General features: G+C 40.4%; 2 protein-coding genes across 12 annotated transcripts in view; one reads left to right on the forward strand and one right to left on the reverse strand.

Annotated features, from left to right (window-relative positions):
• The window catches only part of WDR20 (WD repeat domain 20), a 40,929-nt gene extending 29,239 nt beyond the window's left edge, over positions 1-11,690 (forward strand). For 4 of the 11 annotated variants that reach the window (XM_015865441.2, XM_032445068.1, XM_032445069.1 and 1 more), the window contains exons 3-4: positions 1-1,278; positions 10,719-11,690. In XM_015865441.2, coding sequence (XP_015720927.1) covers positions 1-1,278; positions 10,719-10,772 — 1,332 coding nt within the window. In that variant the 3' untranslated portion in view covers positions 10,773-11,690. The other 7 variants (XM_015865447.2, XM_015865445.2, XR_001555840.2 and 4 more) reach the window with 6 other exon arrangements.
• MOK (MOK protein kinase) overlaps positions 8,066-21,612 on the reverse strand; it is a 19,154-nt gene continuing 5,607 nt past the window's right edge. Inside the window, exons 4-14 of the mRNA XM_015865450.2 lie at positions 21,204-21,274; positions 20,249-20,327; positions 19,747-19,795; positions 18,513-18,691; positions 16,269-16,370; positions 15,707-15,880; positions 15,373-15,472; positions 14,836-15,036; positions 14,656-14,750; positions 11,737-14,424; positions 8,066-9,803 (exon numbers count right to left, since the gene is read on the reverse strand). Of these exons, the coding sequence (XP_015720936.2) occupies positions 14,670-14,750; positions 14,836-15,036; positions 15,373-15,472; positions 15,707-15,880; positions 16,269-16,370; positions 18,513-18,691; positions 19,747-19,795; positions 20,249-20,327; positions 21,204-21,274 (1,036 nt within the window). The 3' untranslated portion in view covers positions 8,066-9,803; positions 11,737-14,424; positions 14,656-14,669. The remainder of the gene's footprint in view (positions 9,804-11,736; positions 14,425-14,655; positions 14,751-14,835; positions 15,037-15,372; positions 15,473-15,706; positions 15,881-16,268; positions 16,371-18,512; positions 18,692-19,746; positions 19,796-20,248; positions 20,328-21,203; positions 21,275-21,612) is intronic.

Raw genomic sequence — 21,612 nt, forward strand, 5'->3', positions numbered from 1 at the left:
AGACTAATAGACAAGTCCAGAGTAACCTGTGTAAAATGGGTACCAGGTTCGGAAAGCCTTTTCCTAGTAGCTCATTCCAGTGGCAATATGTACTTATATAACGTGGAGCACACTTGTGGTACCACAGCCCCGCACTACCAGCTACTTAAACAAGGAGAAAGTTTTGCAGTTCATACTTGCAAGAGCAAATCCACAAGAAACCCTCTGCTTAAATGGACAGTAGGTGAGGGTGCCCTGAATGAATTTGCCTTTTCCCCAGACGGAAAGTTCTTGGCGTGTGTGAGCCAGGATGGTTTTCTTCGCGTGATTAACTTTGATTCCGTGGAATTGCATGGTACAATGAAAAGCTACTTTGGAGGACTGCTGTGTGTGTGTTGGAGTCCCGATGGGAAATACATAGTGACGGGTGGAGAGGATGACTTGGTAACAGTTTGGTCTTTTGTGGACTGTCGAGTAATAGCAAGAGGTCACGGACATAAATCGTGGGTCAGTGTTGTTGCGTTTGATCCGTATACCACTAGTGTAGAAGAGAGCGACCCAATGGAATTTAGCGGAAGTGATGAGGATTTCCAAGACCTTCATTTTGGCAGAGATCGAGCGAATAGCACGCAATCTAGGCTATCCAAAAGGAACTCTACAGACAGTCGTCCAGTAAGTGTTACGTATAGATTTGGTTCGGTAGGCCAGGACACGCAGCTCTGTTTGTGGGATCTTACAGAAGATATCCTCTTCCCCCACCAACCTCTCTCAAGAGCAAGGACACATACAAATGTCATGAATGCCACAAGTCCACCCGCTGGAGGTGGTGGAGCTAACCCAGGAAGTAACGGAAACAGTATCACAACACCTGGAAACTCTGTACCCCCTCCTCTTCCACGGTCAAACAGCCTTCCACACTCTGCAGTCTCAAACGCTGGCAGTAAAAGCAGTGTCATGGATGGTGCCATTGCATCTGGTGTTAGTAAATTTGCAACCTTATCACTACATGATCGGAAGGAAAGACACCATGAAAAAGATCACAAGAGAAATCATAGCATGGGACATATATCTAGCAAGAGCAGTGACAAACTGAACCTAGTTACTAAAACCAAAACGGACCCAGCTAAAACTTTGGGAACACCTCTCTGTCCCAGAATGGAAGATGTTCCCTTGTTAGAGCCTCTAATCTGTAAAAAGATAGCACATGAAAGACTGACTGTGTTAATTTTTCTTGAAGACTGTATAGTCACTGCTTGTCAGGAGGGATTTATTTGCACATGGGCAAGGCCTGGTAAAGTGGTAAGTTTTAATCCTTAATGCTGCATCAAAGAACTAGAACTCTGAATAGGTAGTTTTCTTGAGATATAAATGAATGTTGAATATAAAATTTCTTTATGCTTAATGTAAAAAGAAAAAAAAAATCCTCAGAGCCATACTTTTGGATACTGCATGCCATATTTCTGAATGATTTGAAGTGTCTTGGATACAATTATTAAGTATAGTTGCCTTCCAGCAGAAGAAATAAATACTGTGCATCTAAACTATTGATCAGTGTTCTTATACTTAAGCGTAACCACAATATGGTGAAAGCTATTTATGTAAAAGTTGAAGTAAAACATGTCAATCACTAAAAGAATTATATTTCAAGTGTTTTCTGCAAAGTAACTGCACTCCCAATAGCAGTAGCTTATAAAAGCTGCTGCTTTCGAGTCTAACGAGAAATGTGAGCCTCTGAAAAACAAAAACCAAAGTGTTTTATTCCATACTCCATACTTCTCTGTGGTGGCCTGCCTTTAATGTAAAACCACTTCTTATTAAAGTGTTGACCATTCTATGAGCAGATCTGTGAGCTGATCACTGACTGTAGTTCATGCTTTTGAAATTGTGAATCAGTACCGTCAAGGAACTAATTTTAGCCGGTCTTGACTTGTGTATTCTTTGTCAAATTAGGGATAATCGTGCAAGCTTGCTTTACGTAGCTTCACTTTTATGTTGCTGTCACTCCTGTTAGTCGAATTTGGTCATCAGCAAGCTCGTGCTTTTTGATGGCATCAGTTGAACCTTCATTAAAATATACTATTAGTTTTGTCTTTCACTGTTAGTGCACTTAAATGCAGCTGAAGTTTTATTTTGCTTCTGTTCAGTGTTCAGCAAGCTAAACTTGGAATGAAGCTAAAAGTGGTGGTTATTTTATTGAAAAGTACCTTGTGCTACGATGGCTTTGTTTGCCAGCAGTATTTTAAAGGAGTACAGCTAGGAAAACATTGCCACAGCTGATCCACCACAAAGGGCCATTACTTCTGTGACAGCTTCTGGAGTTTTGTGGCATGTAGATCATCTCCTGAGGGGAAAATACTGCCAGTGTCTGAATAGTGCCACACTGGGCAGCACGAATTACAACGTCTGATGGTTGTAATGTTTTAACTACTTTGTTCATAAATCTCACTCTTGAAGCGGAGGTACTGTAAATATTTAACATTAAACACCACTCGTTCGTTGCTATAAAATTTTAAGTAAAGCTCGAGATTTGTTCTTAAAACATTTGGTACGCTGTAGGTTTCTTTGAGGTGTTCTAAAACCTGTCACTATTTATGTGCACAAAGAGAGCTGTGCCCACTCTACGCTGCAGTGCATTTGTCAGGGTTATAAGTAATGCTAAGAATTGCAAGCCCTTCTCTGCAGAGAAGGCTGGAAGGTGATACCTAATGATACTTTTTGCCTAAGTACAGCTCCAATATTAATTTAGAAAACAAATGAAAAGGCAAAACCAACTCTACCCGAGCTGCTCAGTCCTAGCACTAAATGAAATGAAAACACTACAAGTTATCCTTTCTGTGACTCAGTGCAGTTTGTGAGTCTTAAGAGTCAGCGTTACTATGTGCAGCAGTGCCTCAGATTTCTATGGTGAGCCATTTTTCTTGTTGCTCTAAAATTCCTCTGTGTGCTACCAGATGCTGCGCTGTTACGTTTCAGTGGCTGAAGTGGGTTTTGTTAGACTGGTTATAATTTAAACACACTCTTTTCTTGTGTATTAACTTTGATTTGGAATATGACATTTCAAATATTTCAGAGATAAAGTATGCAGTACCAAAAATCAGGATTTATGTATTGGCCAATATGGAAAACTTTAATTACAGGTAAGTAATTTTCATGCTGAAGTTATCACTTTCAAAATTAATATTGCACACTGATGTAAATGCCATATTGTTTAGGAAGTATTTACTTAGAAGTTTTCAAATGAACTTGTTTTTCTGATATCACTTGCATTTCTAGTGAGCTCACTCTGATGGTGAAAACTGAATTTTGGTGGCATGTTTACAGGGGTTTGATAGAAAACTATTTGTGCCAGAAGGACGTTATGAGCATTCTTTTTGTTTATAGAAAAGCACTTAATTTTATTTAATGAGAGTTGTCGAAGTATAAAACACTCATGGTAATGTCTTTCTTACTGGGTTATATACCATTTGTTTCTGTTTCACCGCCTGTTTTATCCTAGGCTATCCCATGACTTGGGGGTTTAAAGCTGCTATTTCTAGTCTTCCTTTTGAAATATGGGTCCCCAAGTGATCTTAAAACTCCATCACTTTCTTTTTGTCTGCCAACTCTAGAGTGAAAGCCTCTGAATCTTGCTGCTGCTTCCATCATTGCCTCAAAAGGCCTTCCGTAAATTCCTGGCACTGCCAGCCTAAAGAAAGAATTGGATGGAACGCTGAAGCAGACTTGCAGCGTTTAATACGATTTGCATTGAGCCAGTGCTACCTTTCCCTTATTTCTAGTAGCCATCAAAAGACACGCGGGATAATTGGACAGTGCTCGACAAGGTCTCTGAGTTCTGTGGTTGGTCTGGTGCTGCCCTTAGTGGAAGAAAATAAGTCCAGAAGCTTCTTTTCAGCTGTGATCCTTAGGATAGGCTGTACTGCGCACAGGGTGTCCTCGCAGTTTGTAAGCAAACTTTCCAGACTATTACATCACGTGTATAACATAATCATACCTTGAGCTTCCTCACTGGATATGCCATGCTTATATCTCGCTCCCAGTCAGAATGAGGTCAAGTAAACAGAAAAAAATTTATTAAGAAACGAGTGGATCGAGACTCAGGGTTCCTTAAAATTAATGTTTTACTCTCATTTTTCCTTAGCCTGTTTCTGAGAGAAGGTTCAGGGTAGTAAGAAAAATAGGTTGCCTTAACAAGAGTATGGATTTCCTTATCTACGTGGTGACAATTACCTGTCTCCTTTCCCCCACTGATTTCCCAGTCCGGCAGAAAATGTAAATGGTGTTACAGAACTGTTGTATTTATCTTAAGACGTAGGGGGAAAAAATCTGAAGGGAACCAGGGCAGGCTTCACGTCTGACCTTTATGGCTCCTTCAAACTGAATTACAGGAACTGCAGAAGCAATTAAAAACAAAGCAACATCAGCAGTGAGAAAAAAAAACAAAGCAGGAAAACACTAAAAACAAACAAACCCATAAACAAGGAGTGAAGTGCGGCCTAGATGTGCACAACAAGCTTGCTCTGAACTGAAGGGTGATTTCTGCCCACCACTGTGCACGGTGGCGCAGTTTGTTGCAATGAAAGCTGCTGCTGAGCTCCTTCCTCCGTCAGAAAGCTCAAGGTAGGATTGGGCAGAGCCACAAGCAGGTGAAATGGCAGTGTATAACCTAGCAAGACAAACACGTTACCATCTTGTAAAACAAATGCACATGGAATGTATTTATTTGACTTATTGTACAGGAAAATTTAGACTTAAATTATAACATCCTTGAATTTTCCAGTTAACTACAATTGTAGTACAGTATCATGTCTTAGTATGACTTCTGTTTTAGTAAGAGTACTTAAACATTCATGCACTATATTTTGAGTGAGATGAGCAGCTATACGTACTAATTCTTCCTCAGTGGAAAGGAGCATTTCATCGTTACAATTGAAGTTCAATTGCTGGTATCTAAGTACTATCAAATAGATTTCTTTCAACGTGATACGGTATCTGTATAAACTTCAGGGATGATTCTAGTAAAACTGAAACACAGCTATGACTTCAGGTTACCGTGCTGAAATTTGAAGCTTTCTGTAACGTGCATAATAGCAAAGTTGCACAGAGCATACCCGCATTATCAGGGTGAACTTAAACCTAGTACACTGGTGTGATATTTATAGCAAGGTGTGTGTGTGTGTGCGTGTGAGGAGGTGCGGCTCCGCTAAAGCCAGGAAAGACCATAGCCCTGCAAAGGCTTTATGATGAGGATGTCTGGATTAGGAAATAACATGACTTTTACTAAACACTTTTTAGGAGACCCATGTTCCGAATTATCACCTCTTACAATTTGGTTATGTACTTGCGATGACTGTATATGTCTGCCCCTTTAACAATATAAAGCTTCTAAATTAATATTTAAAATGCTGGCCTGCTTATGTTACAGTAATAAAATCTGTGTCAGTTAATTTACTGTCGATTTACATGTAAAAAAGAAAATTAAACAATATTTTTTCTGCATTTTATGAATTCTGTATACTGGAGTTTGTTAAAGATTGCCATGTAGGTGATACTGTACAAAATTGTATTGACTACCTTTAGTGACAACTGAAAGTAAAATTCATATGTATTTCCTTTTTACACTTCCATCTAATTTCTTGACAACTTGAATAAATTTCATAGAGCCTTTCTAACATGAACTATTGTTAATTTAACTGTTGCAATAATTAAGCTTTAAGAAGTATTGTTGGTATATTTATAATTTTAAGAAAATCATGTTTGTTTCATACTGCTTATTTTTAGCTGTTCTATTGTCACTGTTACAGCTGAAGAACTTTACTAAATACTTGACATTACAAAATAACTCGCTGGGGTTGTCCTCTGTATACTGATGTTAAATAAAAATGTGTGATTGAACTGTAAATGTAGATAACTTTCAATAGTCCTTTTCCACATTTGAGTTCTAATTAACCTAGCAGCCTATAGGTGGTCCTTTGCTATCATGCTGTGCTGAACAAGTGGCCACAATGCAAACTGTTAATTTGCCATGTTTTAAAGTAAGTTGATCGCATCCTGTAACCAGCTCTGAGTAAATGTTTCCCTTCAGCTCAAGATAATGCGTACGTTCTGATGTTTAAATCTTGCTGATAAGTATATGTATCAGAAGACGTGATCTTATATGTATATATTTTTTAGGATTAGAGTAATACTTATAAAGCCGTTTACCAACTTTGTTTAAGCTCAGATTCAATGAAACACAGACGAGGATGTGTCTAGGCAGGTTCAGCCTAGCCACCAAGCAGGAGCTGGGCCAGAGCATTTGCTATTCCTTCTAGGACTCTACAGGAGCTCTTTCTTCTGCAGACTCTGGTGCAGGGTATGTTGTTTATTCCACTGTTAGGCTTTGACATTTACCTAATGAATGCTGAATCTACAGCCCCGAGGATATGGCTTGCTCGGATGATTCATGTGTCTCTAGTCTAGGAAAGCTTTGACTGATCTGGAAATAAGCTCATCTGAACTTGAACTGCTTTAGGTAAAGATGAAGTTGCACTCTTGCCTTTATTTAATACCTTTGCACAAACTTCTTAAGGAAATAACTTGCTTGGTCACGTTATTTTCTGTTCTTAAAGTTGGATGTTAGGTAGGTGCTTAATCCTTTTGGTTCATCTCTTCTCATGCTTATATGGTGCTTGTTTTACAACTAACCAAGATGAGCCTCCCTTAAGTCATCTGCTTCCCCTCCAGTTTAAATCCCGGTTTATTTCTATTGCATTATTTTCTAATCCAAAAAGTTAAAAACTTTATTGGTTTTTATAGTTTGCTGAGACTGGAGAGAAAAGAGTTCTGGCCATGTGAGCCCTTGCTGCCTAAATGAAGCTGTGGTTCTTATTGACTGAGTCAAATGAGGTTTCTGCTGGAAAAAGCATTCTGTGCTTTTCCCAGTGCACACTTAGTTGCATCTTACTCATCTCTGACAGGAAAATAAGCAAAAACTCTTCCATTTGCCAATCAAAAACTAGTCTTGAAATAATTATGCCTCGTATTGCTCCACAGGCAAGATTTTTTGCTAGCCTGCTAGTTTTCTAGCAGCTTTTCATTGATCGCAAGCAAGATGGTGATGCATCTCTATTAGGGGAAATACTCCTTTGGGTACACAGAAGTGAAGCTGCAGGTGCAGTCTGCGTGTGGTGACTGACTATGTGCTGTTAGGAGACCTGATAGGCCAAATGGTTCAAGAAGTGACGCTTCTCTTCAGCAGCTCTAGAATAAAACTAAGCCATCAGTTTGGCTCCTCCTGAGTCCCATACGGAGCGTTTCTCTGTGGCAGGTTTTGTCACTGTTCAGCTTTGTCACTTCCTTGAAACTCCCCGAACATTGTTCAGTGATTAATTTGACTCCATCTGAGACTGATTTTAGTGAGTATCTGATTTAGTAAAGATATGCAGTTCAGTGATTTAAGCTAATAAACGCTGACTCATCTGGATAAGAAACTGTTGGCCATTTGTTTGCACTAATCTTAATCCAGTTCAGCTGATTTGACTGCGGGATTTTAAACCAATGTGAAAAATCTCATTTCCTTTGAGCATTTTATTGCTTAAATGCAGAATTAGGCTGTGGGCTCTTCTGTCGAGTGAGGCTCTCAGTCAGGATGACTTTTTGTTTCAGGTGAGTCTTTGAATATCAGGGTTTTGAACACAAACTGTGTGTGCAGTGCTTTGCCAATAACAGTTATTTCATATATTGGCAATAGCAGTAACAACATAACTGATCAATGGCATTTTTCATGGGCGTTCCTTAATTCCATTGCTGTTTGTTGCTGGCCTCATTGCATTAGTGACGTGTACTGTGGGACCTTTTAGCCTGTGTGTGTCCGGAAAGTTTTCTATATTGGTTGTATTTGCACTGGACTGCTTGCTTTGCTTTTTTTTCCACCCTGCTTTTTGATTTCAAAGCAAAACAGAAGCGTGCAGAGCTCTGCTGTCCAGCCAGCTCCCCAGTCACTGCTGCTACCATCCAGGCGGTGCTGTGTGTGCCAGCAGAGCTGTGCAGCAGCTTTACAGTGATGTGACCATGTGTCCAAATGTGCCATTTGTTGTCTACGTTATTGACATCTTTGGTTCCAGTTGGTTCTTTACTATTTTATATAAAGAAAATATCAACTCTCTAGTTACTGATGGCTTTTATTCCTGATGTATTTTTCCATTCAGTGTCTCATCCTGATCTTTCGCACTGTTTCCATTGGGAAACTTTGTGTTTTGTATAATCATCTGAGGAAAAAGACAAACAACTCCCTGCCATCTCAGGAATTGCAAGGGCTGCTTCCCAAGAGACCACAGGGCTGAGAGCTGTGCAATAGGATGGGGATCATTTTGATTGCATTTGTTACAGCCTTTTATTCCCACGCAAGCCTATCAATATGCCTTCAGTGTTTTTACTAAATACTCAAAGCGTTAGGTGTGCTGGGACGTCAGAGAATGCGTGGATCAATGTGGTGTGGCAGTGTGCCCTGAAACAGCGTGTGTGCTGCTCCTGCCTTGCTAACTGATGGCAGAGAAACAACCCAGCCCTCTGCCGGAGAGCCCCAGTGTTACAGCAGTGATGCAGCACCTCCTTGGGGCTCTATTTGAGGTTGTGATGGAGGTGGTTTTATCCAGTTCCTGATCTGAGTTTTGTAACCGCTCTGTTTCTCACCCCCTGCTGGCATCACGTGCTGACAAAATAACAGTGCTAATAAAAGGCTGCATTTATTGTCAGAACTTTTTGGAACCATCTCTTGGTTTGTCTCTGTTGCGTGCTGAGTGCGGCCTGCTCTTAAACCAAGCTGAGCTGTGGTGTGTGCCCTTCAGCACAGGTCAGCAGCCGCACTATCTCCTTTGTTCCCTTTCTCTGTCGCATCTATTAGGCAGCAGTTTCTGTTGCTCTAATGAGGTGCTGCAGGTTTTGTTCCATCCTTCAGTGCCCAGCTGCCCAGGCAGGGTGGTTTCACCACAGAAAGTGCTGTGCTCTGATCCCTTCATCCTTTGTTTCCATGCAGGAACTTTGGAGATTGTAGTAACATGCAGAGTGTTGTCAGAAATACTGCAGTCCCACAGCCTTTGTGTTACAGATCAGTCTGACACGGTAGTTCTTGTACCAAAACTTTTTTTTTGGAGCAGTCTTTTCTAAGCAAGACTTCCTAAAGCATCTTTACTGTGGCAAAGCTCCATAGAATCCTTCTTGCTACTCAGGACCCACCTGGAATTCTTACCTGGAATGCTGTAGAACTTTCACACCTGAAGCCCTGACCTTGATTCTTGCTTTCCATTTGTCTTTCTTATTAAAGATTGGAAGTAATTCCTTGTGGATGTCTTTTTCCAGGGCACATGAATTTTGCGTAGTGGATGTAATCTTCTTGCAAGAAAGACCTTCTAGTTGTTGCTGGATTTAATTGACTTCTGAAGAAGGCTTCGGTAAATGAACTATAGAGTTCTGTTTTGTCTTCCTTGCTTTGCAGTCGTTGGTAAAAGTCATCAGGAGTGCTTCAGGAGTTTGTTTGCTTGAAAACTTTGCCCTCTCGTTACTCCATAACTGATAACAAAAAAACTTGTTCTTCTTGCTGAAAATGCAGTGACTCTGTGTTGAGCCCAGCCCATCCAGTCCCCCTTCCACCTCTGTCTGTCATCAGGGTTTTCTTCCATCAGTTGTGACTTCTCAGTTCTGGGACCCAAGCAAGAAAGAGCTCCTGTAGATTCTGAAGATGTGCCCTAGTTCTGCACTGTGTGTAACTGCTGCCCAAACATGTCTGGTTTGATGGATCTGAGTCACAGGAACTTTGTTTTTGAGGTAAGAAACTAAGCTGGTAGATCCTGAAAGGAATTATAGTGCAGGTGGCACAGTGATAGTCACTGGTGTGCTTCCAGCTTAGTTGCCATTGAGTGAGTCTGCTGGCAGTTGTTTTAATTAAATGACAGTGCAAGAAAATGAAATTGCAATTCGACATTCAACTGTGAACTGGTGCGAGGTTCCTTTTATGTGAATGAGTAAAAAGGGGCTACTATACTTACATCGAAAGTGGGGCCTTTTGCCCGTGTTGTGGCTGCCTTAATTCAGAACGATGGCCCCTGCTGAGCGAGGGCTGCCACACAGGAGCAGAGTTAGCCTTGAAATACAGTCTCATTGTATTAGAACGGCAGTGCAGTTTGAATAAGTTCTGAACACAAGCTTAAGTTGTAATGGGAAATGGTACTGACCTCTTGCTCAGTGTGTCATTCTCCTTACAACGACCAAACTCAGTTATTGGTTAGAGAACCTATTTTTCTTTTTAAAGCTTGTGTTATTCAATAGCATATAAGAGACTGAACGTTCTCCTGTATCAGGTTAGTTGTCAGCCTTGCTGCTATTGAAATAGGTTCATTTGTTCCTACCCCCAATAAAATGCTCACTGTTTTGGTGTATGATCTTTAAAGCTGCACAGCTCGCAGCGCCTCAGAGCACAAGGCAGCACGAGGCAGGCTGGAATCAGTGCTGGAATCCTGTGCACCACGCGTCTGAAACGCACACTGTCCTGACTGACTGAAAGCTCTGTTGTGTGCTGCTGACTGATACAGTAGTACTGATACAGTAGTGGCTTAGGTTCTTTGGTGGGGGAAGCAGGTGCTGATACCTACAGTAAGCAAGTGGTGGTAAAACTAAATTGTACTAATTTTAGCTTCAGGCTAATAATTTGATAGAAGTACTCTCAGGTTCTCTTGCTGGATTAATGTAAACTGCTTTGTTTGCAGGGTTTATTGTCATCCCAAAACCAGGCCAATTCTCCAAGTGGAACTGTAGTATAGCCACCACACTACTGCTAGCAAATCTCTGAACACAGGACAAGAAGTAATGGCAATGGAACCAGGAGCTGTTCTTCAGGCAAAGAGCATCACAAATTATAATGTGGCAGAGTGTTAACATGGATTTATGTGAATCACATAGTAATTGGAAAAGGAATAATGTAACGAGTCCTTCTTACAGCTAATCCTGAGCGCTGCTCACCCAAGGAAGTTTTCATGTTTAAAAAGAAAAAGCTTCCTTTGGTGCTGCAGTTGATAAAAAATAGTAACATTTTTGGTTTTCTTTATACTTTTAAAGTCCGGTGTAATTTAATCTATATATATAAATATATAAATAAAATATATATAGTGTAAAATAAAGTATGTTTCTTAAATTGAAGTAAGTTCAATGGTTAAATTAGTACTTCACCATTGTTTATTTTGCACTGATTTTTTTAACCAGAGATGGCGAGAGGACAGCCTGGAATGCACTCATAGAACATGAAAGTCATTACTTTCCGGCTTCAAATGTTATTCAGGAAGATGGATGCTGCAATCATAGATTTTTAAAACAGAATTGTTTTGCACTTAAATAGTTTAATGCTAATAGAAAATTACTTTAAAATCGGTGTCCAAACACCAGAAAAACTATGTTGTGGAGAGAAGATCCTTTGTATCTATTAAACATTTATTTTAATATTGTTGTTTCCAACTGCAATCAGCTCTGTATTATATGTATAAATAATGTAACTCAGTGATGGGAGGGGATTAATGGATCATTACACTAGAAACTCAGTCATTTAAGAAAGTGATATTTCTAATTCAGAAAATACATATTAAACTATCTTGAATATGCATTTTTTGTTTACTTTCTGTTCAGATCTGATCAGTTTTGATGTAATCAATCCTTTGTTGAATTAAATGTTTGGTACAGAAATATAATATAAACTTTGTAGAACAAATTCCTTTAAAAAAAAAACAACCTCACCTGGAACATTGCTTCATGTTTAATATGGCTGGATTTTGACTAGGAAAATGAAGTAACTTTGGTCCGTTCTCGTTCTCCGTGGTTTATCTCGAAGCCCATCACAGACGGCTTTGTGGGGTGAGGGTTTGGTAAGCACATAATGCTGCCTGTTTGTCCTGGGAGTTGAGGAGTGAATAATCCAGCGGGCGCAGACACAGCCACCTTCTGACCTGGCAAACTAGAATGGTGTCAGCATACAGAAGACACGGCTTTGAGACACTTATTGCTCCCTTTTATAGGCACCTTGTTTACAATTAAGCAGTTTTAAAGGGGGATAACTATTACAGAAATACCTCTCCACACATTCGTATAGTTTAATGCTGCTTATCTAAACACAAATTTAAGTCAGCTAGTAACAAAACACTTAAACTGTTTTTTGGAAATAAAAGACAGAGAGCTGCTGCCTTATATCAAGCCCCAGCAATAACCCGTGTCCCCAGCAGCTCTTAGTGCCGTGCAGAAACACGCAGCCTCTTGGCCAGTGCTGCAGATTGGGTCAGCAGAGCTGAGGCCACAAGTGTGAGAGTGGATGTAGCTGACAGCAGGCACAGGCTCTGCACAAGGCCATAATTCAGCACCAACTGCCCGTCCTGCTCCCTGCACAGAGCTGGGTGGAACGCTTTTAACTGCGAGTGACCATTAGGCACCTTTAGGCAGGAGAGGAATGAAAACTTGGAGAAAAACAGCTGTGCTGCTTGTATCTGCATCACTCATTCTTGTTGTGCAGATGGCATGTAAGGAAGTGCCAGATGTATTTATAAACTGGCATTTGGATCATCTACTTCATTTAAAGGCAGAACCATACTTTACAATTCTCATATACTTGGGGCTTCCTAAAATACTGGGAATGGGGAAAATACTGAAACTGAGCAGCATTATTGTTCAGAAGTTCTGCTTTATTAACGTGTTGGGTTTAACTGCTAAAATACAGATAAACCTCGTCACCAGAAACTAACGTATCTGTCTCCCTGGAGGAGAATTCTTTGTTTGAGTGCTTCATATGGCCTGAGTCAAAGTGAAACAGTTGAGGAAATGATGTAATAAAGGCCTTTAAAAGGCTTTTTGTGATTTAACAGCTGTAGGGAAAGCTGTAGGGAAAATAAACAACCCACATAACAGTGCTGTAGGGACCACAACATCCAACATCAGGTAATAACAGCAGCTACTTACAGACCTGTTCGCAGAGCACATCCTGCTACCAGTCGTAGTTGAACAGCGTTCAAGGAGTCCACAAGTGCTTTTGGTGTCTTGCAGTCTCTCTCCCACTTGGCCATCACCTGGAAGCCTCCCACCCCCCCATCCTTCATCCACTGTGGAAAAACTGATTTTAGGAGGAAGAGGAAAACAACTTAACCTGGAAATAACGCAGAGGTTTACAAAAGGTGTAGCTCTTAACGTGGTAGGAAAGAAATAATGACAGCTTAAAGCAAATAATGAAACACATCATCTCAGCGCAGAACTTTAGGAACAACACTTGCCAATTTATATTTTAAAGTTGAATGTCTTTTAACTAGAAAGCAAGTGGGAAAACTCATGTTTGCCCCCTAATCCAACAGTCAGAGAACTATATTTGGTTTCCAGAAGAATAGTAAGGAACTTGTTATTAAATAACTGTCTGCGAAGCACCGCATGCGCCAAAATGTGCCAAATCCACCTGAAAGCTTAAAATAAATGAAGAAAACATTCCACAGTAAAGCTTCATATGAAATACCCAATTTTCATAGCAAAAGCAGTCTGCTTCTTTTCCATTCTAACGGACCAACAGCCCCAAACACTGATGTGAGAGAAAACTGCTGCTGATACACAAAGTCTGATAACCTTTTCTCTTCATCATCTGCTCCTGAGGAAAAAAGCACAAACCACTGGATAAGCTCAAAGCAAAAACTGTAATAAGTCAGAGGTGACTGTTCATACTGTGTTGCCTGTAGAGCTGCAGTCCTTGCCAAGCTTAGCATCACACCTCCTATTTGTTTTTGGTGTCTAAACCAATGCTAGAAATTCAAACAAATGTTGGATTGCCTTATTGCTGTTAAAGCTCTCCACCTGTTTGGTCTGAACAGTATGAACTTCTAACATACAAAGATGAATATCAGTAGCAGGACAGTAGAACTCAGCTGGTCACCGTGACTTCATGTACTCACACTCACTTTTGATATAATCAAGGTTAGGAATTATTTTCTACTTAGAAGTAGGAGAAAGATGACCTTCACCCAGTATGACTTTCAAACTACAATGAGAAACAGCTTCTACCTGTGCTGTTGCATTCTGCTGTTTAAGTCTCCCTTTTCTCTGACCTACTGTCAAACTGCATTTCCTCCACTAAGACAAGTATGTGAGCAGAGTCTCAGCTGGTTTGCTTTTGAACCAGATAAAAAGTTGCTTACCCTTGTAACTGGTAGGTATATAAAAACACTGACCAGTTACACTAACTGTATCATAATCAAATATATGTTTGCATAATCTGCAAGTTCTCAGTAAAGCTTGAGGTTGAAGTCATTAAATACAGGAGGTAAATACCTTCCAGAAGTTAGTGGTCATTTATTATCTAATACGGAAACTTGTATTTTGTAGGTAACATTCCACTCCTAACACTGAACCTCAGCAAATCCTCTTGTGTCATTTTTAACCAATCCCTTCTTCCATCGGGTTCTAAAAGGAAAAAAAAAAAAAAAAAAAAAGGATATATTTAGAAAGTCCAGTGTAGAGTGTTGAATTAAATACCCATCATCTTTGGGAGCAGAACACCAAAGCACTGGGTAAGCAGCCCTTTATAGCTCAGGGGGTTTCTGACAGAGAAGCACAAGATAAAGCACTGTTGCTCTTGTTGGATCTCTAACAATGATCACTGCATAGTCTTGTTTTTCTACACCCTCTCAGTACCTTAAAAGTGGTCATTAACTTCCTCCTCCCCGTCCTATAGCAGGTAAGTGGCAATGTTTCAGCGAAGACTTACAAGTCTTCTTTTTCTCAGACTGCTGAAGAAACAACAGAATTTTGAAATATGCTCCAAAAAAAACGTATTTTGTTGTTATACTTTAATGAGCAAGTGAGAATCTGTACCTCCATACTCGATCCGATTGATCTAATGGACTGCAGCACAGAGACTTCACCGCTTTCCTCAGCTGCAGGAAAAACTGAATGTGAAGCAGGTGTAGAAGGGGGAGGCAGGTTTGCTGCTGCAGAAGGGCTGAGCATTGGCAGTTCTCCACAAGGAAGTCCATGCTGACATTTTGCTTTATCCTGGGCTTTCCTAAGAGAATGCTTTTAGGATAGAGAAATAACGTTTAATTCCTCTGAGAACAGCTTATAGAAAACAAATCAAACGCTGTTTCACTGTGTTCACTTGTTTGTTGTTTGGTGCAATGTTTTCCTTATGGAAATTCTCACAAAGCTCCCACTGATTTAGATTCTAACCCATTTGTTGCAGGGTTTGGAGGGTGGGGTTCTGCTCCAGACCCAGTGAAGACAATTGGTTTGGGGCAGACCGAGTAAAACCAAGTAATCAGCTTAAGTAAAACATCTGTTTCTAGCTAACAAGCTCAGTCTCACATATTACCTCCTCAAAGAGGACTGTCAGTGCTTCCAAGTAAATATTACCTCTCGTTGAGTTCCCTTTGAAGTTTGCCACAAACGCAGAGGTACTTGTCCTACTGTTTTTACTTTTTTCTGTGCGGCCAAAGCTTGTTTATCAGCTGCCCTAAAAAGTTTGGGAGAAAAAGAAGAGAAAAAGAGGAAAAACGTCAGTTCTGCCTTAGATGAAGTTTGGACTCGGTGCAAAGAATTGTGCTGACCGGTATTTCATTGTATTGAAAAGCAAAGTATCAGCACTGTAAGCAAACTTCACTTCAATCCACTTGAAACAACAAGCACACAGTGTTATTCCACTTCTTGATCTTAGTGTTCAAGATTGAAATGATTTGAAGTCACTTGCCAGAGCTCCTGAAAATAAGGATGCTGCAGTGCTTGATGGGCAGCAATTCTCTCGTCAGGATCGTATTTTATCATTGCATACAGGAGAGTTAATCCCTTAGCAGGTAAACTGTGCGCCATAGGAGGTATTCCTTTTCCTTTTTTAAAAGGGAAATGAAAATTCAGAATTGTTGACCTGTGTTAAGCAAGTTGAGAACAGTTACTCATAAATAAGGCACAGCAAAATTGCAACTTACACTTGAAAAAAAAAACAATAGGAGTTAGGTAATCGTTTGGTAGGGGTAAGTAATACTTGGACAAGTTATGTCATTGGCCTTAAGCATAGTATGGGGAGGGGGGGAAGGGCCACATAAGATAGTTGTAAGCTCAGATTTCTTCTGCTTTGCCTACAAGGATCACAAATGTGTGACGGTCTCTGGGGAAGAGCGGCATTAAGAAGGCACCGCTCTTTGGACAGCAGCTGTCACAACAGCAGGAGAATTTTGTGGCGGTTCCCTGCCCAGAACAGTCCCAGCTGTACAGTCGTACTGAGCATATTGAACAGCGATGAGATGCATACTTACTGCTTGAACTTGTTGAGAGTCCTGTTGGCAGGAGTGCCGATGGCATCGTGGATTTTTGATATTTGGTCCAGATCATTAGATCCAGGAAAGAGAGGCTGAAAACTGCAAAGTACAAGTTTGGGTTATGAAATAGAAATGTATAGTTGTCCTTTCCACACATAAGGACAACATCCCTCCTTGTGAAAGGTAACGGATGGAGGATTTTGTTTTCTTCTAGCAAAGTAGCAGATCCCAGAAAACAGAGCGTTTTCCTCCTTTTAAGACAGCAAAACCAAGCAGTCCCTCTCTCTGTATGCACAAAGAAATACATATTTATAAGAAACATTCCATTCCTACACACAGGTTCTTTTCAGGCAGCAGCACTGGAGAGATGGTAATTTGAACTACATTCCTGAGCTGATCCTCAGTTAATATAAAACTTGCAAAGAGTCCTTGAAAACGTTGTTATCAATAGAGCAATCTGACTCAACAAGTTAGGTCCACATATTCAATTCATGCCTGTGTTCCCTTCTTCCATGCAGGCAGAGCATTTCATTTGACATGTGATCTTAAGAAATGCTTCTTCCTTCGCACCACGTGGTTCTTGAAAGTAAAACATTCATCCTCCTTTGTAGAAGGGAGAAACTTCTATTAACTCTTGGTAAATTCAATCCGACAGCTGCCTGCTCACCTCTCTGAATGCCTTTGTAAAGCTTGGAGAGGAAGAAGAAGAGATTTGATTCCTGTTGCACAGCTGTATCTCACAGTCCAAGAAGGACTGGGAGTATCTTTTGTGTGACTGACAAAAATTGTCCAAAATGCACCATCTCCAAGTGTGAAGCTACAGCTGAAGGAGCAACAACTGCACAGTCCACAAAAGGAAGGAACTCTGAGCAATGCAGGAACCCCGGCTTACGAGGAGCAGAGAAAGGGAGAAGACTTGAAAGACAAGTGTGGCCAAGTAAGACTAGAAGATTCTTGCAAAAATACGGTCTCAAGTGTAAAGACTTTGGCAAATGTTCAACAGCAAAAACTGCAAGATCCTCTTCAGAAGAAACAAACCTGTCCATAGCTTCCCTCAGCCTGGCAAAACTGCACTCTTTAAAATCCAATTACTTCCAAGGAGCATTCCCCGTTTCTTTCTGAGCACATCTATTAGGTTTCTGATAACGTGCAGTGGTTGCAAAGCCGGAAATTTCCTACATTAAGCTAAAATGAGGAGGAAATCTCTCGTTTGCAGTGTGTAATTTTCTTGCAGAACTTCAACGTGCACCAATTCCAACCGAACTGGGAAAACACAGCATTTCTAAAACATTTGTTCCCCATTTACTTTGCAAGAGAACTACCACGTTTGGGATTTTTCTGTTAACAGTTTTCTGACCGAACGAGAACAGTTTCTACAAGTTAGCAGCCAAAGCATAAGAGTTGTCATTTAATGCGATGGCAGCAGCTGCGCTCGCCATGTGGAGGAGGAAGAAAGAAGCAAAGCAAATGTTACCACTCCTGGTTGCGTATGAGAGGAGCAGTGTGGGAGGAGAGTGGAGAACTGCTGCTGTTGCTAAGGCACTGAGAGACTGGAGGAACAGTCACGATGGTTTGTAGTTTTCCGTTTTCTGAAGCCCAAGGACAATTTTGCTGTGTTATGGTTTTATCGTCTTTGATAATCTATAGGCCTTTAATCTATTTTTGATCTGAACGCTTCCTTCACCAGAACCCAACCTGAAAATATCACAGGACATAAGGGCCTGGCATGGCACAAGGGCCTTGAATGAACCATTTCATACACCAACTAGGAAATGCAGGGAGTGCCTCCTCTCATCTCCCATTTTCACAGAAATCACGAAAAAAGGGGAAAATTTGCCATCAGGTGTATTAACAGGGCTGAGGAGAACTAGTGATAGCCGTGCTGGGACTTGAGCCGTACTTTAGAGACAGGGCAGATGAAGTACATCCCTGTAACATTCAGTATGAAGGCAGAGGTGTGGGACCAGAGACCAGTTCAACACTGTTATTCTCCTTGTAAATATTTTGTATCAGGTATGAGGTTTTCCCTCACATCTTGCTGCTTCACTACTGGCACAATAAGGTGAACAGTGTGCCAGACAGGGGATGATTACTGCCTCATCAGCCCTGCAGACTGGTCGTGCAGTGAAGTGCTCTTTGGAAACAAAGAGCAGATTACTTTTACCATGTGCTCCTTATTTCAGTTATTTACCTTCGATTGTCCTGATAACAATAAACAAGACCCTCCACTGAACACGGTACCTTGTGATTTCATAGAAAACACAGCCAGCGCTCCATATATCCATTTTGTAGCTATAGTAGCCATTTGTAAGCAGGCATTCAGGTGCTCGGTACCAGCGTGTGGAGATATATTCTGTGTATGGCTGCTTTGAGTATATCATCCTACAGGATCCAAAATCTGCCAACTTCAGGGTATTCTGCTGCAAAAATAAAGTATTTTGAATTTAGAAACACAGAAATATTCAGGCAAGGATTTTCCTGAGACATATGAAGTAGTCGCCATAAAAGAAATCACAGATTACTTAAAGAATACAATTTCAGAAAGCCCCAGGGGAGCGATATAGCAGTGAAACTGAATTTAAATAGCACATAGAGCCAAGAGATGAAGAGATTTGTGTCCCATAATATGCAGAAATGCCTTTCTCTACATCATTAAAAGATAGAGCTAAGAGTTAATTGAAAAGCATATGGACAATTACTGAAAGGAAGGCTGCTAAATAGGACATCTGGATTAAGTTATTTTCTTTGACTTCTTGTGTTTAGCAGTGGTAGAACGGATGGTTTCAGCTTCTCTTTGCAACAGTTTTCTCCTGTATGCTTCTATGACACAAAAAAGGGAAAAAAATATCTCCAGAAAATAACATTTCATCAATTGGATCTTAAAATCCTTGGTTTTCGGGCATTAGCAAAATAACATTCTGAAAGTGCTGAGAGAACAGATTCCAGTGAAGAAATCTGCAAGCTCCCTCTTCTGTAGGGGTAACTTCCACTACACTCAGAGATTAAACCTAGAAAGAAAGATGCAGAACTGAACCCTGTTGCTTGTCTCTATATCAACACAGCGGAAAATATACATCGATACATGATTAAGGAACATTTCCAGGTTGGCAGAGAATCGTCATAGAATCAAAATGGTTCAGGTTGGAAGGGAATTAAAAGATCATCCAGTTCCAATCTCCATGCTATAGGCAGGGATACCTCCCACTAGAGCAGGCTGCTCAAAGCCCATCCAGCCTGGCCTTGAGGCTCTGACACGTGGGCATGGACACAGTGAGGCTCTCACGTATCTGATCTACCTCAGGTTTGTGCCAGTAACAAATCTGCTTGTTCCTTCATTCCTACAGATTAGGACTGAAGCATTAGAGGCAACCTTTTATGTGATTTATATAAATTATATAATGTTTATATTTTTATATATAATATAAATAATATAATGCTATCATATTACAGTCACTTATATAAGTATAAACATTACCTTTATTAATATGTTTTCTGGTTTCACATCTCTGTGAAATATCCCATTTCTGTACCAATATAAACACATCAGAGAGAAGAGTTCAGTGCAAAGATAAATATTATCAATGCTTCCATTTAATTGCAAAACAAACAAAACCCAACCAAACAAATAACCATAAAGTAACTAATACTTCCATCAGCCTCACCAACAGCAGAAGTAAAGAAGTAATTTTAGCAGCACAGTGGGACAAGAGCTGCAGGTATGGGAGAGGGGAAAGGGGAGTGGAGGAAGGGGAGGTCAAGCGTTCCACTGTTGCTCTTGTGTAGTTACAAAAGGATGAGAAAGGCCCCCACGCTCCCAGAATTGCTTCCTGCAGCTCCTCTGGCAGCAGCACTGGCCACCAACTTATACCTGGGCGATTTCTTTTTCTCCCTGTCTGCTGCCTCAGGTACTTGTATGGATCTGCTCAGCAATGACCCTGACATCAGTGAATGATGCATTTACCGTGAAGGTTTCTTACCTATGTATGTGATCGAGAGATTTGCATAACTGGTACATGTAGTTCTTTATTTTTTTTTCAGGTAATGGCTTTCTCCGTCCTAGAATTAAATTTCAAGTTGTACAGGTCATTTTTAGCAAATGAGAGAATACAAGGAAGGACTCTTCAGCTTCCAATAATGCCCTGACATTACATTTCCAGTCACACTATTTTGTCTTTAATAGCTACCTTTGTAAGCCATTTTCCACTCAAATTCAGGCATATTTAAATTTCAGTGAAGATCAGAATAGCTGGGCTAACATAACTGTCAGCTCAGCGGTCTGTAAACAGCCTTAACTTTTACTGCCTGTTTTCTTCCATTATCTGTGAGTTCTGATGGAACTCCAGTATTTCACTTCTAAACGTCTAAATAAGGCAGCATTAGGAGGCTGCACTCGTTTTTCCTGGGGGCATCTTCCCCACCTCTCTCTGAGCCTTATTTACTTCCTCATTTTAAATGACCAAAGTGTTCTGGCTGACACCTGTGGCATCCACCTGCTTTGACAGCCACATTTGGAATTCTACAAAATGGGTGTTTTATAGTGAAAAATGTTCACTGAAAAGTGGAGAAGTGTTACTGAGTGGTCTTTAAAACAAACTGGAATAACTGTCAAGTTGTTTCATGTGGTGCTGACCTAACAAAAGCCTGTTCAAATTGCATTTTTTGTGTTATCTAAAGCCATTTTTTTGGTAGTCAAGGTTGTTTCCAAGTTGTCATGTAAAGTTTAACTGCAGAAACAGAGGAACATTGGCCTGACTCATTAGAAACCTTCTGCGTGCATCCATGCCCTCAACAGCTGGGTAGATGAAAGAGAGTAAATCAGTACAGCACAACATTCCACTATAAACTTCATAACATGGAAGAGCGAAGAGAATGTAATTAATTCCACTCTGTCTACACGAGGAGAGTTTGTCTGTTTAAGCATATGCCACATACCTTTTATCAGCTCATAAATATTCATATCCATAAGTTCACATATCAGTGAAAGGCAGCCAGCTTTTCTATCACTGGAGAAACAAATTAGGAGACTTTAAACTAGAAATAAAATGTACATGTTGATTTGTATACAGCCTAGAGAAAAAGCAATTTAACCAGTACTAAAATGGACGCTTTCAATTGATGCTTTCATGTTTTCCAGCTTAGGCTGTGACGTTTCATACCTACAGTTTGCACTATCCAGAGTGTCTTTTGCAAAATGTAATGGACTTACTCTGTGCAGGTATTGGAATGCTTTTGTTTTGAGCTACACAACACTGTTCAGTGTCAAGAAATTTCCAGTTAAATTGAAGTGATACAACCTTACAACGTGGTAGGAAAAACATTATGTCATATATGAAAATACCTT

This window comes from Coturnix japonica, chromosome 5 (genome assembly GCF_001577835.2).
Source record: "Coturnix japonica isolate 7356 chromosome 5, Coturnix japonica 2.1, whole genome shotgun sequence".
Classification (NCBI taxonomy): domain Eukaryota; kingdom Metazoa; phylum Chordata; class Aves; order Galliformes; family Phasianidae; genus Coturnix; species Coturnix japonica.